Genomic DNA, 18,476 nt, shown 5'->3' with positions numbered 1-18,476 from the left:
GCAAGGAAAAAAGCGTGTATCTTTTCCGCAGCTCCAAAGAGCAAAAGAAAACTTTGTGTGCAAAATAACAATGATATGGAAGATCCTTTTTCAGCTTTGGATGTTGATTATTTCTGCGATTCAAGAGATCGAAAACGTAGTCGTGCACGAACAGAGGTGAGAACTTTCGAAGTAAACTCAATGATTTCTGTTATATTGTCGACACTCTTGTAACTTGTTTTACCGTGGTACCAGAGGTTCTGTTCTCTCTAAGTTGAGTTGAGTTTTTAATCGAAAAATTACAACTAAAATGTTACCTGTCAAATTTAAATCGCAGTGACTAAACGTGTGAAATATTGGCAATGAAAAAACTGCCAACTGTCCGGTCCCTCGGTACGATATCGCAATACTACACCCTTCCCCACATATTTTTTCACTGGCCAATCACAGGTATTGAAAAATAATAGCCAATCAGATCGCGACGATCATCAGCTGAACGCACCAAAGTGAGGTTCTCAACGGTCTCCACTAGAGGTTCTCTCGACTGCTCGCTTTGAAGCTAGTTGTCGGCGCTTGGCGCCGATTTTTTTTAGGGAGAAGAGATTTATTCTATTTTTTTAGAGAGAATAGAACCTCTAGGACCAGGTTACGGCCATCATTGACTATCATCGACTATTATCAACTATCATATACTTTGGACATGTTCAAATTCGACGTGATATTGATGATAGTTTTGCCATTTGAACGAGCGGAAGATAGTTTTTAGGCTACCAGTTTTTATAACAACAGGCGCAAACCGAAATTGCCGCTAGTAAAATATTTTAATTAGTCGTGAAATTTTCACAGAAAATATTGTTGTTCATTGTCATCATCTCTCGTAGGTTTAGATAAATAGACGTTTATTAAAAAATACCTTAATAGCAACTGGAAGCTGAATTGCAAAGGTGTACAAGTTATGTTATAGAACTATACAAGAAAATCAAACCTAAAAGGGAACTAATTTACACATACAATTATAATAAATGTTAGTTAAAATGTCTTGCGCTTGCTGGAATGAAAGTATCTCTGAACCGATTTGTTTTAAAGGAAACTCTAAATGGTCTGCTTCGTCGTAATTCCATAAGTTGATCTCGGTTATCGAAAGGCAGTAAATGGTATAAACAATCCAAAGTATTGGAGACGATGTTGTTAAAGAATTTTAAGCAAAGGTTCTCTATCCGATCCCTTAGGGTTTTCAGCCCTGCCATCTGAAGCACTTCTCTATAATGATTATCATAACCGTATATAATTTTCAAGGCTCTCTTTTAGACACGCTGTAAACTTAAGCTCAAATAATTGGGGAGACTATAATGGTAGACCTGACATCCATAAAGTAAGACAGATTGAATACAAGCAACGTAAAAATTTGCTAATTCTGGTGATGATACCTTAGCTCGCTTTAACTGAGTTAAAAACTAAAGGCGTTTAGCGGCCTTTTTAATCGTCTCAGTAATGTGAGTGTTCCACTTGAGGTTCTCCTGAAAATACACACCCAGTAATTTCACGACATTTACGGTACTAACCTTAGAGTCATTAATTTCTATGAGATCGTAGAAAGTGGGGGAGCGCACAAAGGAAACTCTTAGCTCATTACATTTTTTTGAGTAGAGTTGAAACGAGTTGAATATTGGCCAGGTAGCTACTTCGTTTATCATAGACTAAGCATTGCTAGGGCCACCCTTGTTTATGATTTCAAACACTGTCGTATCATCTACATATTTGATACTGGCTGAAGGCTATTTTATACTGGCTGATAACTACTTTATACTGGCTGATGGTACTTTCAAATCGTTAATCATAACCAAGAATAGCCACGGTCCTAATTTTGTTCCCTGCGGTACTCCTGCCCGGACCGATCCCCACTCTGAGAGACAATCATGTGCAAGTTTGACCCTTTGTTTCATATCTTTAACAAAGGCTGTTATCCATTAGTGATGTAAGGGTTGATGTTGTAGGTCGAGAGTTTCGATAGCAAGCAGAAGTTCTGTGTTGCTTCATTTTCGCATGGAACTTGGACATCAAACGATGATTGGTCAGCTTGACCCTCGATATTCTGTGACCCTAAATAGGTGAAATGACAGAAGGTAATATTATGCGTTGGAAAGGATACAACCACATGTGGCTGTAATAAAATATCGTGCCCTCCATATGAGACAAGGGTATCATTCAACACTCGACAACCCGGCCCTTAAGCTATCAGAGGAGTCAATTAAAAAAATTACGATATAAAACTCCATAGCCCCGCTGATTGTGATGTAAGATATCGCCTGAAAGTGCAGAAAAGGTTGATATACAGTTCATTTGAATGATGATATTCTAACTCGAGAATCATGATCTAAAAAAAAATTGTATTTTTACCTTTACTTTTGAAAGAACTTTTTGATAGTTGAATAAGCCAAACCAACAGGGATCCGACTAGAGTTAGTGTCCCAGGTGTCACCGCAAACGCATGTCGCACGTAGTTGCCAACCGCCATATTTGAACTGGATTGAATCGATACAGGGAAATTTAGCAAATGAGAACATTACATCTATAGATGATTAAAAGTATGATGTCGCTACGGTATTTTTATGTGATGCAGAAAGGTGGACTCGACCAGGAAAATTTTCCTTGGTTTGAATCGAGAGAGAAAGATTTAGCTAACCATAACATTACATAAGTGATTAATACTGGTAATTGAACTGAGTAGAGTGCAATTTGTATGGGTAATCACATGATTCCGAGTGCAGTTTGGAATAAATAAGAACAAGTACATTTTTCTAAGACTAATCAAATTGTTAGAGCCTGTAGGGTGGTGTAATTTGTAGCCGTTGAAAGATCGAAGTATATGCACGATAAATAAACAGCAATATCAGTTTTACCTTGAAATTAATCGGTTTTAAATAAAAACAAAACATTGAAATAAAGTGCAGCTGATTCCAGTTTTGTTATTAAGAGTCTTTTTTACATTCAAATAATTGAATTCTCAGTTGATCACTTTGGATCACAGGGTACCATCATCCATTGAAGAAAAGTATGGCAGCTCTTTACAGCACACTGACTACACTTCTGTTGGTATTACGACACATCTTTCGCATTAGCATGGTCTATGAAGTGTTCGATCGGCGGTCGACACTTCCAGCATTAAAACCTCCATATTCTTCATCTTCTGCTTCATTTTCTTGGCTCTCTTCACTTGAAGAGTGCTCCGGGTGCAACTGATGGAGAAGATCTGTGATATTTTAACTAAAATTCTCTTCAGACGTTACAAATTTCATGGACAAAACAAAGATCCACTTCTTTTTCATATCAAACTGAATGCCACCGGTTCAGTCTTCTATCGCCCTTCAGAGCTACTTGGAAAATTGTCATAACGCTACTTGCAGACTGCATCTAAGCCAAAAAATACTTTGTAACGCAATAAGGTCACGGCTCTAAAACCTCACAGAAGCAACACAACAATAGTCATCATGAATAAGACAGAAAAAACAAGAGAGGCCAAAGTGCAACTCAACAACAGAGTTCACTTCAAACCTCTCAAAGCACCGATAGTAAAAATCATGTAGGAAAGGGTTAATGAGATCATTAACCAAATGCATCGGGGAAAACACATTGATGGCTTAGAAATGGCCGCTTTCATAGACTCCCAATATCCGCCTTCGGATATACAAGTAGCCATTGCCGAAAACTATTTTTACTAATCACCCGATCATTTCTTGCTAAAAAGGAAAATCCCTTACGACAAGCAAAAATACGGTTCGAAGGCGATAAAGCGATGCGACCACAAAAGCCACATGGGGAGTCCGTGCCGTTCTGTGTTTATCTGTATTCGCATGGTAAAAATTCATCGTTTGTCGGCGCAAAACTATCCACAGAAGCTTCAGATGATTTCTGGGACAATTCATCGTCTGAAAAAGTCCACATTTCCCGACTGAAAACGAAACAGTTCTCAAAAAAGTAATATCTGTGATTCTCTGTGCAGCGAACAAAGAGAGTTGTGACAAAGCAAAGCGTAAGTTTGTTGAGCCTTTGACGTCATGATGACGTTTTTGCGGGCTCGGCTGGAATATGTTTTCAGCAATGGCGGAAGATTTTTGGACGACTTTGAAACGGTAAAAATTGGTCATCGAAGGTTCGTTTTGAGAATTTAATGGCAAAAAGGGTCTTAACTTGACCCAATTAAACATTGTGTAAACAATTTAGGCCAAAATAAAATGTTCAATTTTCGTCTTAGGGGCACTTTAAGGCACCCTACTTCTAAATTGAGAAAAAAGGTTACTGTAGAGTTGCTCTCGGCTGCACCTCGATCAACTTTTACGCCTCTCTCGCGCTCTACAATATTCCGACATGCATTCATATCTCGATATACGCATGCTAAACACGAACCAATTCTTTAATGTATTTACGCGTAATGATGTTGTATACCGGTATATAATCTTAAATGAAATTCTTGCAGAGTTTCGATTTCCTCTTTTATTCAGAACAACGGTTAACCTTCTTGAGTGGTGTTTATATTTATGCCACCGCCTGGAGCGTTCTTGCGCTCTTGACGATGGTGATGCTGTGGGACCCAACAGCCCTCCAGATTTTACGGTCAGGAGCTTCTTCCCTACTTTTTTTTTAGAATTCATATACTCTAGTGAAGAAAACCTGCATAAGCGAAGGTATTTACAGTTGTCAAACGGTTTAGGGTAAAGTCACTTCGAGACCTATCAAACTCCCTACTTTGGGGTAAGAAGCAGCTCTCGAGAAACTTCGCAAAGAAGTATATTCATAACTTTAGGTATCGCTATCTCCCTCTGTTGAACTTAAACTACATAGTGTGCCAAGAGATGCACAGCCTGGGTTCTTCTCCCACTGCTTTGATAGAGCTTCCTCTTCTTAGTTCTACTTGCAGTGGAGACACCTTTTTTTGTCAGTTCTCTTGCTATTTATCTGCAGTCCCTTTCATGGATAGCGACTGGAACTGGAGTCTTCTTCAGTGTAATCATCTTTCTCTTTGGTGCAAAGGAACTTCAAAAACTGAACGAAGAGGGGAGGCAACCCACATGCGTTCACAGCATTGAAGATCAAGTTGCAATAAGCGACAAAGATGGCAAATACGATGAAAACGATCGCAGGAATCCTGCTACAAAAGAGCCTAAGAGACGTTTACGTACAAATAGCACACATTCAAGTATTACAGTAAGTCAAGATCAAGATCCTTGTAGTAAAGCCTCGTAAAGATGTTTTGGTACTAGCACCTTCAATTCGCTTTGAACCAGACATATATCATTCGAAATGAAATTCACCCTAAAGTACTTATTGCGTATACGCACCTTTGTATCCGACACTTTCGCGAAGGTATCGCGTTTACAGAATCGATAGGGGATTCTGTAATTATCGCAAGTTCCATTTTTTTTTATGGGTTGTGGAATAAACGGACTCAGTCAGTTACCTTTCTTTTATCTCAGAACGCTCTTGGAACAATACTGACGCCATTTGGAAGTAGAAATAAAGGCAAGTATGAATAAATCGTGCGATTTTATATTGATCGTGGTGAACATGAAGCGAAAGGAAACTTTCTCAATACTTTGATAAGGAAGCCAAAAAAGGCCGTGACTTTCAGCTTACCTCTATTTCAAGAAATGCCGTCAATACACGAGGACCAGCTAAAGGAATTAGTTTTTTTATGATTGGGCCGGAGAAGCAATGATCGCAAGTGAAAGTGCTCAGGATCATTATCTGAGACAAACTTGGAAAAGCGACGAAGGTCTGACTAGTATCTTACAAGGGAAACAATAATTCTTCAGCTTAAGAAGCAAATCCTGCGGATCTACACGGTCCTCATGTTTCACTGGAAAATGTTCAATCTAAGAGGAAATGTTCAAAATGAATCAAAGATTGGCTGAGAGATCCAAACTTGTATAAGGTAAAAAAACCAAATAAGTCTTTTTACTGTCTTATTTGTTTGCTACTAAGGTATTTAAAATTTTCTGCAATCGTTCTTCATCATTTTTCTTGTGTCACTTTATTTTTAGGCAGCCATTATCTTCACATGTACATGTCTTGTACAGGACACTGTATACAGTTATTTACCATTATTCGTTACAGAAAGGCTGCTAGTTGCAAAGGTACTATATCAAAGTCCCTTCACTTTAACATTTGCGCTGTTGACTTGCTTACAAAATTCTTGAGCGTAATTACAGTGTTCTTCCCTCCTATGAGGAAGCTATCGCCTATATTCCACTTATTTTCCTGATCAATGCCTCCTTATCAAGTTTGATATGCAACAGACTCAGTGGGAAGATGGCGGAAGTAAGGTATAACCGTTAGATAAGTCCCATGAACAGTTATGACGGTATAACCGTTAGATAAGTCCCATGAACAGTTATGACGTACTACGTACGTCATTTAACCGCCTCCCGGTTGGCTCAATTGGTTAGAGCGCCGGACTGTTGTGCGGGAGGTCGAGGTCGATGGTTTGGTCCCTGGCCGGACCAACACTCAAGGTCTTAAAATAACTGAGGAGAATGCGCTACCTTTCTATAATATCAAGAAATGGATAGACATTCTAGTCTTCTTGGATAAGGACGAATAAACCGTAGGTCCCGTCACCTGCATCTATTAATTAGTTAATTTGGTTAGGCAGGGGACGTTAAAGAACCCACTCACGAGATTACTGTGATGTGGTCTGGCCTGTTTACTGGGAATTGGGGGGGAGGAGGCATCTTCAAATAAGTTTCCTTCGATTGTTTGTAAACTGCGGATGCAGTCCGGCCAAAGTCCCCCGAAAAGTGTTGTGATGCGCATTGGATCATATCCACATGTTAATTTGCGCAACATATATATTAAATTATTATTATTATTATTATTATTATTATTATTATTATTTAACAATGGGGTCGCGTGACCCTATTTTACTTTTTTATGTCAAAAATGCTTGTCACTATAAATCCATTCGTCATTAGTCATTGGTCATCGGTATCCTTGCGAAGTAATAAATCAATGGATTTGCGTTCTTACGTTCAGAGAAAAGTGATCGTTTCCCAAAATAAGCCCTACTCATTTTAATTGTTTGATTCTAGTGAATTTCAATTTTGTACTGGTCGCGAAAATAAGTGGAGCTACATACTTGCAGCTTTCCTTGTAATGGGTGGTGCTGTTTGGAGCTATTGTCTGACCGTCTCCACCAAGCAGTCAACCTATGCACCATTAGTAATAATTGGAAGCGGTCTGTCAGTTACTACGTACGTCATGGCACTTGTCTTCATTACAGACTGAGCTGATTGAAGAAAATAAGGTTGGTGGTACACTTGTTTAACTAAAATTAATGGTCTTTAGGACTCACGGTTAAAATTTGTCAACTTTTACGCCTAAAGGCTAATTTTTGCCGTTTTACGGCTAACAGTTAAACCCATTGAGAACCACAAAGATCTAGCACCTGGGTATGGCATTTCAACAAAGTGGCAGGAACCAATCTTCAAAAGTTAGAATTCCTGAAGGGAGGCGATGTTGAAGCTTTGAATTGATTGCGCATAATTTTTTTTCTTCTAGCATAATACTTTCAGTATCCCTCCACCTAAAGATGTCATCTGTTTGATGATAATCACCAAGAAAAATCGTGCCACAATGTATACTTTCACTCACGACGGAGTCTAGTGATTTTCCGTTAAAAATAGTTAACATATGGGTTTTCAACGGGGGAGGGGGTGGGGTGGGGTCGAGTCCTCCTACAGTTGTATCTCTACTTTTCAGTGAAACACTCTTCCAAGGTAACATATTCAATATTTATCTAATGAACACGTTTTTTAAAGGTGTTATTCTCGTGGCCCAAAAAACCGCAAGAAGGGAACAATCCAATGCGTTTTTGTAATTGTAAATATTTCGACCTTGCGTGACAAACGCTTGAGTATGTTGAATTAATAATAATATCAAATTGCTCCCCGTCTTCAACATCTTCGGCAAAGAACATTTGACCTGCCGTTATAAATGATTGAATTGTCCTCTTTCAAGTCCACAATGAAGCTCAAGTCTACCCCAGAACTTTCTTAAGACTTACAGGTGTTCGAGTACGCAAAGAAAAACAGACGCTCTCCGCTAGCTTAAGGAATGTGTTATTGTAAACAATTCCCTCATGAGAAATGGCTTAGAATTTGAAACGAAAGCAGAGATAAAAACCAATCTGTCGTGGTTAGCTATGCAAGGCTAGCTTACTGTATTGATTTCCTGATCGACCACGGTGCTAACTTCTAAAATGTGCTTCGAATTTCGGATTTAACCACGGGGTGCCTGATTAGATTCTGTGGTAACATAATTGACAATGTGCAATTTTCACAAAGTTCAGCCTGGTTTTTCCGTGCGGGAATAAAAAGCCCAAAATAACTTTCATATTCTCGAAAACAACACTGTTTCCACTTATCATGAGCTTAACCTGAAGGGATTCTGAGTTATACCGCATGGTGAAAATGATAATTGAAAATTTGCAACAAAATGCAATATTTGGATTTTGAAATATTGTGGACTTTTAAAAGCGTTCCGTGATGTCAAAATTAAATGAAACGGTCCCGTTTTAGACTTAAGCCATGCCTCAATCCTTCATACACAAATTTGTAAAATTAATACGAACTTCCTTCCTTTTGCACTTTTCATGGGCAAAGTTCATTTGCCTCTACTCAGGGCACTGATTTCCGCCATTTTACTGCTACCGACGCTCGTTTCAGTTTTCGTGAATTTTCTAGGATAAAGAAGCAAGTCTGGGAAAAACCTTACCATGTTTCTAAGTTCACTATAAGGTATCTCTGCGCAAAATATGAAGGTTTTCAATTTTTCGATCATGCGCCACATTTTTCGATTTCCACTCAATCAATTCAAACATTCACTCTTATAACTTGCATTAAGCGACTGGGAGTATTGCTAGTTCCCCTGTAAGGGATGCAAGTCCACTATGGCGGGACTTAAATATGGGGCTAACCTTAGTTTTGAAATGTTGGATCGTGACATCATGTTATATGAGGTCATGTTCTAGACAGAAATGTCTATGGCCTCGACTGTTTCAGAAATATACTGCCTGTGCGTAGGTATTGTTGTATAGACCATTCAAAGATATGTTAGAATGATTTACAACGTCATTGCTTTAAGAGAACAACTTACTATCGGCCAAATGTAGCTCATGGCCTGAGAGATGGCTAGCTCAAAGAACTTTCCTAGAATAATAAGTCTCATTACGCTTAAACTCGATCTTTATCAATTTGATGACTCAGAGGAATAATAAGCTAGAGTTGAGTTGTAGTGTTAATGGAAGCTGGCTGGTGAACGTGACTGAGTCGAATTTACATAAATGTTCTCTCGATCGATTTTTTTTTTAATTATGGAAAGTGCTATAATGGAGTTCCTAAAACAATTTACTGTGTTTTTCAAAGTAGAAACCAGACATTATCCGCCCAAAGGGTTAATAAAACCGCAAAAAAGAGAAGCTCTCAAACGTAGTATCTAGGCCTTCAAAAGACGCAAAAGATTAGTTCAATACATTTTTGAGCATTATTCTTCGGTCAAAGTATAATATAGTGAAGGCTGAGTTACGATCCAACTCCATACGTTTTTATGAATTAATTTGCAAGCCACCTTGTAATTTTTTTACTACGCCCACGCGGTTGTCTTAGACTTTATTGGTAGTTATCAGGTTGATAAAATGTAATTAATCATGTTATAAATTGAAGGCAAATTAACAATTTAAAAAATAATTTCACTGATGCTTTCACGGAAGAACAAAGAATATCTAAATGATGTTATTTCAGTGTTTTTGGGATCTTAATCAACTATCAATTGTGGTAATAGGCTCAGGCTTTGGATTAATAAAGTGATCGTTATAAAATCAATTTACATACCTCAGCCGATCGATGAGGTTAGAGGTGAACTCTCAATGACACATTTTCAGACATAGTGACATATATTTTTTTTCAATTAACAACCTTTCGTAATCTTAAGAAGCTGTAGTCACGTTCTTAAGGTCAATAAATGATTTCCAAGTCCGTTTTTGCAGTGTAACAAGTGAGAGTCACTCAATTAGTGAACTGCTTAGTAATACCAATTTGTATAAGGTCAAAAATTTGGAAAGCACCCCTCCATTAAAATTCAAGCTGCTGAGGACGTTACTGAAATTATCTTGTTCCTGCGAGATCTATACATACTTTTTGAAACGAGGACTCTCAACCGTGAACGAGTCACTAAACCCTCCAGGTGGAGAAGCAATAGAGCATAAAATCGTGTTTCCTAGCAGGCACAAGACATTGCACAACTCTCAGGATCTTTTTAAGTGCATTTCTTTTGTCTGAATTCGGGGCCGCAGTAAGATCTTGGGGGCAGCTCGAGGTAACGCTCATCACCGTATTTGATATCCTCTAGAAGACTTGTTTTGCAAGGCACTTGGCATCCTGCATCTCTCTCACATATCGGCCTTATTAAATTTTACAGAAGGAATAAGTTTGATAGCAAGGATTTAATCGAGCCTGCTAGATTGTTCTTGCTTGAGATGTTACATTGTTCGCACTTCCAGCCACTCAGGTTTGGATTTCCGTCTCATGATAGACGTTTGTTTTCAGTTCTAATTGACAGACTTCCGCTGACGTATTTCTCGCTTCCTGTCTTTTTCTTCGCCACGCTTTTCTCTTCCTATTTTAGAGTTAGTACAGCTCGAGAAAGCTGCATTACAGCTTGTTGATGATGCAGGTCAAGAAACGATTATCTTGTGCGGTTGGAAATGTTTTCAACGATCTCTACCGACAGCTCGGATTGTCGTTTCAACTCTTGTTCTTCATGAACGTAGTTGAACTTTCAGCTTCAGAGGCAGGACTGATGTTTCTGATCGGACAAATTGCGGACGCCCTTTTTTCTCCAATCTCAGGGTACCTTGGTGATTATGTTGATATACCTTTCTTTTCAAAGAGAATTGGGAAGCGAAAGTCCTGGCATTTGTTGGCAACAGTTCTCATGGCCGTCACAGTCCCTTTTTTGTACAATCAGTGCTTTTTGTGTACTGGCAATTATCAAAACTGGCTTCCACTCGTTTACTTCGGCTTTTTCGTGGCGTTGGTAAATATATGTTACAACGTGGTGGACATAAATCACATGGCTATCATTCCAACTGTTGCTAAGTCTTTGGAGGAATGTGCAGTTCTGAGCTGGATGAGGTATGTTTTTGATAATTTTGTTTGAATTCTGTTTGAGAAATGATATATAATGCATATAGGTGCGGTTTTATGTCTTCTGGTCCGCAGTGATAATGCGCGTGAAACCTAATGAGAATGTTATTTTTCTGTCTCGTTTTCCTTTGATATAGAACTGTGTTCAGCTTCGTAAGTGGTGTTTACATTTATGCCATCGCCTGGGTTCTTCTTGGACAAGACAGTGCAGGTGCTCTTGGACCCAACAACCTGTCGGATTTTGCGGTTAGTAACAGCTCTACATATACTATTGGTAAAGAAGCTTCAACGAGCGTAAATCATAAATCAAAAAAGCTAGGCTTTGGGTACTCTTTGCATTTCTCCATGCTACTCTACTATGAAAATTACCTTTTCTAAAATATTTATTATATTCGCTTTTCTTTTAAAGTACCTCTCATGGATTACTGCTGGAACTGGAGTCTTCTTTGCAACTGTCTTTCTCATTGGTACAAAGGAACCTCAGAGACGTGTGAGAAGAAAGAGCACATTCTCGACTATTATGGTTAGTAAAAAACTGATGTAAAAGTCCTCGTATTGAATTTAATTTAACCACACAATGATTAAAGTAATCAAACATTAGAGTAGCGGCTTATTGTCGCTCTCGTCTTCAACGATAAACATCTTACCATAAATTATTTCAACCAGACTTTTCACTACCTACCCTGAGTCGGTGGCTATGAATCAGGGTAACAAGACTGTTACAAAAAGAACGATAAACGGCAAAATTCAATACAGCAAGTTATTTGCGACGTTACGTTTCTGGAATGGACCAACTTAGTCCTGACTTTATATTTCCTTGTAGGAAGCCCCAGGAATAGTTGTAATGCCGCCGTTTGGAAGAGAAAGTGCAGGTAAGTCTTCAAACTTCAAATGATATAATATGACTCTCCATGATACCCTATGACGTTGTAAAATTATCAAATCGACAGTGGTTAAGCGTGTTCTGTTCTCTTGACCACAACGATATTCGTCATTACAATAGATAAAATGTTGTGGACTCAAGAGGTGCAGCCGAGTAAGTCCGCGACAACTTTTTACCACAATATCGAAGTCAAATAAAATGACTTCTTCAGTGCGTGACGTGCTGCGTGATACGATGACGCGAGCAGCGCAGTCTGTAATCTTATCAACAACGGCAAATTGCCTCGTTATATTACGACATTACTGCCAATTGTAGTAACAATTGTTTTGTCGGTGTTCGTTTAGAATGCTTACAAGTTTTAATTACAACATCGTTTCGAAAAGGAGTGTTCTCCAATAATTGATTGTATCTTTTTTCAACGGTAAAGGTTCTTCACAAATCAACCTCGCTCATAGATTTGTGGACATGATCATGGCTTCTTCTCAAGTTGAAACTTATCAGCATGAGCACAACGGACGTGAAGGAAACCAAAGCCATGAACAGCGAGAAAGAAGAAAAAGTCTACTGCACAAGTTTGCTGCTGCAATATTTTCCGATGAGCAAAAGAACACTGACCTTACTGAGTCAGTTCCTGATCCAGAGAAGGGAACTGAGAACCCAGATAGTGAGGATACAAAGTCGCAAATGTGTTTAGAAGTACAGCAATTAGATAGTGAACGTAAGAAGAGTCTGCTGGTGCGTTTTTTGGACGGACTCCTCGTAAGATTTGATCAAGAAGAGGAAGAGCAACCTAAATTCACTGTCGACATTGAAGACCAAGTTTTATTGGGCAGTCAATGTGAAAGGTATGAGACCAATGAAGATTACTATAAAAAGGAAGAGATCAGGACCTTTCCCAACAGAGAAACTCGCAATATGTACGACAGCAACGAAGCTGGTAAAGCTCAAACAGAAGAGGAGATGGAAGAAGATGATGAAATAAAAAGAATCCGGGCCATCCCAGAAACATCGATGGATTCCAAAAGTCGGCTAAGAAAGCATGCCATCGTCAATACTTCCCTCGATGTTGATAATAGCCTCTTTAACTTGGGATTTGAATATGACAAAAGTGACGATGCGCAGAAAGACAAATTTTTCAGCCTTTCCGATAGGAAGCCAAAAAAGTCTCTGACTTCCCGTGCGCCTGAATTTTACGATATGCCGTCAGTGGACGTGGGAACGCAGAAAAAATCAAGCGTTGTTGAATTCACTGAAGAGGAAACCATCCTGAAAGAAAGTGTTCAGAAGCATGTGGAACAAGAATTTTCCAAAGATGAAAATAAAGCATCTTGCGAATGCAACAATAATTCGTCAGCTTTAGATGATAATACTAATTTGCAAAATTTTCCCGTTCCATCGGACAAATTGCCATCTATTATAAAACGTCCAAAAGCAGTTAAAGACTGGCTGAGAGATCCAAATTTGTATAAGGTACAACCGCACCTTCTTGATGTCTTGCTTATTTTCGCGACAAAGGTTTGAAAGCTTTATTTTCATTTTGCTCTTGTGTCATTTTCAGGTAGCCATCATATTTACGTGTTCACGCCTGGCGCAGGGATCTGTATATACATATTTGCCTCTTTTCCTTACAGAAAGGCTACTATTTGCAAAGGTATCGTGGTCCAATCTTCTCTAATCGATTAAATTTAAGATACAATTTACGATGTTCACTTGCGTTTTAGATAACGCTGCGTTTTTTTTCCTTTTTTAGGAAGCCACTGCTTATTTCCCACTTATTCTTCTGATCAGTGCCTCTTTTTCAAGTTTAATCTGCAACGGACTCAACCGGAAGATTGGAAGCAAAGTATGGCCATAAGATGAGTTCAATATTTAACAGTTTCGTTCAGTAACTGGGCAGTCACACGTACGACCCTATTTTATATATTTTAAGGCAACAGCAGATTTTGTAAAGGGACCTAAGTTGCACGCAGGTTTCTTTGTGTGAAAAACATGCTATTTCAAAATAATGAGCTTTGCTACCGTAAATTGATCTTCTAAGCTTTAATTTTTCATTGTTTTTGGTGTTTAGTGGAGTTACCTTTTTGCCGGTTCTGTAGTGGTGGGCTGTGCTGTTTGGAGCTTTTTTCAAACCCTTTCCACCAGGCAAGCAGCCTATGCACAAGTAATAGTTATAGGAGGTGGTCTGTCCATCATGCAGGTCATGGCTCTTGTTTTCATCACAGAGCTGATTGGAGAAAATAAGGTTAGTATTGTAAAACGAATTTCATTGTCTTTAGATTTGCCCAGGCCCCCAACCAAACTCTCAGAAAGTAAATATCGACAGTCAACTCTATGCAGCGAAATTGTTATTCCGATTATTTTCTCGATCAGTTGCGAACTTTTCCCCTTCGCTTCGGGAAAAGTCCCTCCGCACCACCAATACAAAAAACTTTTGTTTTGAAAGGTTGAACCGGAACAATGGACCATTTCTTGATATAAAAAAGGAGGACATTTAAGCAACCATGGGCATATTTATAAAGCCTATAGGTGGAAAAAAAATGGAAAACTCTTCATTGAAGCCTATTATTTGGACATCCTGAGCTTATTTTGTTTTCCGGATAGATAACTCCAAGAATTTCTTAGTTTCCTTGAAATTTGGCAGGGATCCCTTTGAACCCCTATGTGTAGAAAGGCGCCTTTTAAGAAGGTATCCTGTCTAAGAGCACACACCATAAACTGGCAAGGGGTAGGACTTCACCCCCGAGTCCAGCGCACTACTAGATCCGGAGGTCCAGTGAGCTAACAGACATCGGCCTCAATAAATTGGAATCATATCAAACTGTTTCCCCACTGCGATGGACATTTGTTTTTGTCGGTTCCAGCCTGGCGCGGCCGCTAACACAGATGCCCCCCTGAGCAAATTTTCAAAATGGCGGACAAGCCAAAGAGAGAGATAAGAGAACCAAAGCGATTCTGCAACAAATAATCAGCATACACCCCTGTTAAAAAGGTCATTTCACAGAGAAAGATACCAAATTGTATGATATTGAAGTCACGGAGGTTGACAAACCCAACAAGAGACTGAAAATTCACTACACTGGCTACAGTACACGCTTCGATGAGTAAAGACCCATCGGGGTTCTGTCCGCGCGTACCGGTTCACAAGAGCCAATAGAAAAGACCAAACAATACACAATAGCTAACCGATAACTCCTAAACAAAGAAAGAACAATGGTAACTCCGTTGTGAACCGGTACACCAGGACAGAACCCCCTTCGGGGACGGTGAAGCATCTGAATATTTTCTTTCGAAATTGTATAGATTAGTAGGCTGCAACAAAAATTTATTGGAGGACGTTTAGGGTTAAAAACAGCAATCTAACCTGAAAAAAATGTATTTATTCCGACTCTTTCGGAAAATAACTTCACAAATCTTACTTGTTTATCTCGTAAGTAAACGAGGGTGAAGCGCTTTCCGAGCTACCCGATTCTTCTCCCACTGCTTTCACGCTTATAAAACAGGAAACGAGCAAAAGGAGGAAGGTGTGGCTGTTTTAATAGGCATTTGACGAGGTTCAATCTGCTCCTTGTTCGACAATTTACATATCAAAACAAAGGAAATTTGTTCCTCTCTTTGATTTTGGCGGTACATTTTCAATTTGTGCTTGCGTAAGAGAGAAATAGCCTAAGACTCCTTGCTCGGTCTTGTTTTGACCACGAACGCCTTCTTAATTTTGTTTGACCCGCTCAGCAAAAGGTGAAAATGACGAGGGAAAAACTTTACTTTGTAGTACGAAAATACACAAAATGGAAAGCCATGATATTATAGTTCGATATTTCGGTGGTACATTGTTAACTTTTTATACAGAGAGTCGGCAAGATGATATAACATCCAAAAATCGCACTCGATTTGAGTGGGCTGATGGAGTGGGCGTGGTCATGAAATTCAGTAAGAGACTATTTGTACCCCGTGAGTTTGATATGATCATTTGCTTTTAGGAAACCAGTGGATCAGTGTTTGCCATCATCAGTGTGATTTCTAAACTCTTAGGTGGTGTACTCATCATCGGAATTCAGGAATTTTACCCCGAAGAAAGGTCAGTAAGCTATTATCAAGTCGACATACAAAGAAACCTTATTATGATCCTGATATAGTTGTGAACGGTATGTGAACTCACTGTTTTAAAAAAATACTGAAAGTTTAATTTAAAATTCAAATATTGTGGCATCGTACGGAGGAAATCATTATTTTTTGGCTCTACTAGGCTAATGATTACAGCTTTAAACTTCTTGTCATCTGATTCCCCTTTCTCGATTCAGAAACGACTCAAACGACGCGATTAGCAACTACGTGCGATATGTGTTTGCAATGGCGCCTGGAATACTAACTCTGGTAGGATCCCTGTTGGTTTTGGTTTTGCTATATCAACCGTCAAACGTTTCCTGCAAAAGGAAAGGTAGTAACCTTAAAATGTTCTTTGATTTTTTTATCTAAGCTGACTTATTAAGAATAATTGCAAACAGCGTCACCGCGACATGTTCGTGTATCTTTTCAAATGCATAACTTTTCCACGTACCATTTTACTTGTTTAGGCTCACAGGATGTTGAGGCTCAAGCTGTTCAGTCATCGCCTAATGTGGAAGTTCCTGGGTCTCCATCTGAAAATGATGCCACGTCAAACGTCAGCTTGGAAGCAAATCAAAGTTCTTCTCTCGCGACGGTGTATTCGTGCCCTGAAGACACAAAACTGTAATTTGTTCAGAAATATTTTACGCGTAGGTGATGTTTTGTCGACCATTACGTTTACTAACCTTTGAAAAGGCTACGCCCGTAACTCCACGTTCGGGATTTTCTTGGGGGAAGGATTATGCATGTATGTGATGTGACCACTATTGCGGTTTACAGACGTTTGACACTGTTAGCCGCCTTAAGTAAATCTTCCCTGTCTAACATTAGGAGATACGGTAGACCGATTTACTTGAAATTATATTACAAAAAAATATCACTTTTTATAAAGATACAGCTTAACTATTCTCTTGAAGCTAATGGGATGTGGACGATGAACATGAGGATTTTTAAACATATTTCAATTAGCTGCTGTTGCAATCCACTTCCTTATGGTACTGCAAGGTTGACGAGTATTTTTATATCTAGTGACCACCATTTTTATCGATTACTATCCTCATAAATCTTAGTCACCACTGTCTGCAGGTTTTGGCGTCTATTTATGAAATACTTTAAACATGAAAGTCAAGGATGTGCTGAGCTAGAGCTGCCTACTCTGACTACGCTAAAGTATTTTACTCTTGAAATGTATGCTGTCAAGTTTTGCAAAGTTCAATTAATGTTTCAGTGGAAAAATTCTTGGCTGTTTTTAAAAAAAGCTATGGTGTATCAATTCACTAGCAATGCAAAAACTGTCAGTGTTCTATGATACAAATAAATAATCTGCTGGCTATTCACGAACGTGAGTATCCAATACTGATTCCACACAACATACGTCTTGTGTAACTCAATCAACTTCCCTCCCCTTTGACCTCACTCTCTAAATTTTCTTAGTAGTAATGGCCTCTAATAGTCGGGTTCGAATAACGTGGAAGCATTAATCTTCTCAGGCTTCGTGTCTGCAATCTCTTTAATGAATGAGTTGCCAGTAATCGCATCCTAGTATTTTCGCAAAAATTTCTTAGATCGCCACTGGGCAAACATAGCAAATTGCTAGAGGAAAGATATGGCGAAAGGTTGTTTCGTCTACGTTCAGAAAAACTATTTCGGAAATAGATCAACGCTTTTTTGCTGCATTTTTTATCATAATTGGATTAAGACGATGTTCATACGAGGGAAGGGTAAGTTTGTCTCAAGATAACCACGAAATATGTTATAAAACCAATAAACTTCTCTTCTTGCATAAGGTTTATTGTGAAGTCGTCTTCGCGTAATGGTTTCGACATATCACAAAATTAGGCAAAAATCGCTGGGAAATAACACATTCAAGTCCACTCACGTAGGGAGAAAAGTTATCGGTTGATTTCATTAAATACTTCATGGTTATTCAACAAAAACTTACGCACCAACTTATCCACATTACCTTAATCCATTTCTGATAAAACAGCGGGGAAAAAGCGATGATCTCTCTAAAAAAAAATGCAGCACGCTTGCGAGAAAGATGACTCTACTCGCAACTCCCCTTCAATTATGCAAATCACAACAATTGTAGACGATAGCTATCAAATAGGTGACACTGTGGTAAGTATATAAGCTGAAAGTACGTTGTGCCGTCAAGGTAAGGTTGAGCAACGTTTTGTCAGAAAGAGATGATGAAATACGACAGTGCAGTTGTCTCCAACAGCAGGGAAAAGTAAAACGGTCAACCCTCTTTTCCTCTTTCCAAAATGCAAAACAAAGAAATGAAGGCCGCGTTTCTCACGTGAATTCTA

General features: G+C 38.9%; 1 protein-coding gene and 1 long non-coding RNA gene across 3 annotated transcripts; one reads left to right on the top strand and one right to left on the bottom strand.

The window, feature by feature from the left end:
• Positions 1–781: 781 nt before the first annotated feature.
• On the bottom strand, positions 782–5,625 carry LOC148732340 (uncharacterized). Its single transcript, XR_016000869.1, has 2 exons — positions 2,377–5,625; positions 782–2,079 (listed from the first exon to the last, which is right to left on the bottom strand). It is a non-coding gene; the product is annotated as an uncharacterized LOC148732340 (long non-coding RNA).
• A 4,508-nt stretch (positions 5,626–10,133) lies between these two features.
• LOC148732339 (uncharacterized) lies at positions 10,134–17,534 on the top strand. 2 transcript variants are annotated; one of them, XR_016000468.1, is made up of 11 exons: positions 10,134–11,165; positions 11,315–11,423; positions 11,587–11,700; positions 12,001–12,049; positions 12,488–13,530; positions 13,619–13,711; positions 13,811–13,903; positions 14,129–14,302; positions 16,090–16,135; positions 16,359–16,495; positions 16,632–16,768. XR_016000468.1 is itself a non-coding variant. In XM_088758181.1 (11 exons), exons 1-11 carry the CDS (start codon positions 10,696–10,698, stop codon positions 16,790–16,792), a joined length of 2,541 nt encoding a protein of 846 aa, XP_088614307.1. In that variant the 5' UTR covers positions 10,134–10,695; the 3' UTR covers positions 16,793–17,534. The 2 variants fall into 2 exon arrangements, 1 of the variants encoding a protein (XP_088614307.1); XM_088758181.1 differs by having other exon boundaries at positions 16,038–16,135; positions 16,632–17,534.
• The last annotated feature ends 942 nt before the right edge of the window (positions 17,535–18,476 follow it).

The sequence above is a fragment of the Stylophora pistillata genome, chromosome 4 (assembly GCF_964205215.1).
Source record: "Stylophora pistillata chromosome 4, jaStyPist1.2, whole genome shotgun sequence".
Lineage (NCBI taxonomy): Eukaryota > Metazoa > Cnidaria > Anthozoa > Scleractinia > Pocilloporidae > Stylophora > Stylophora pistillata.
The sequence above is the reverse complement of the archived record's forward strand: the minus strand, read 5'-3'. Positions and strand labels throughout refer to the sequence as shown.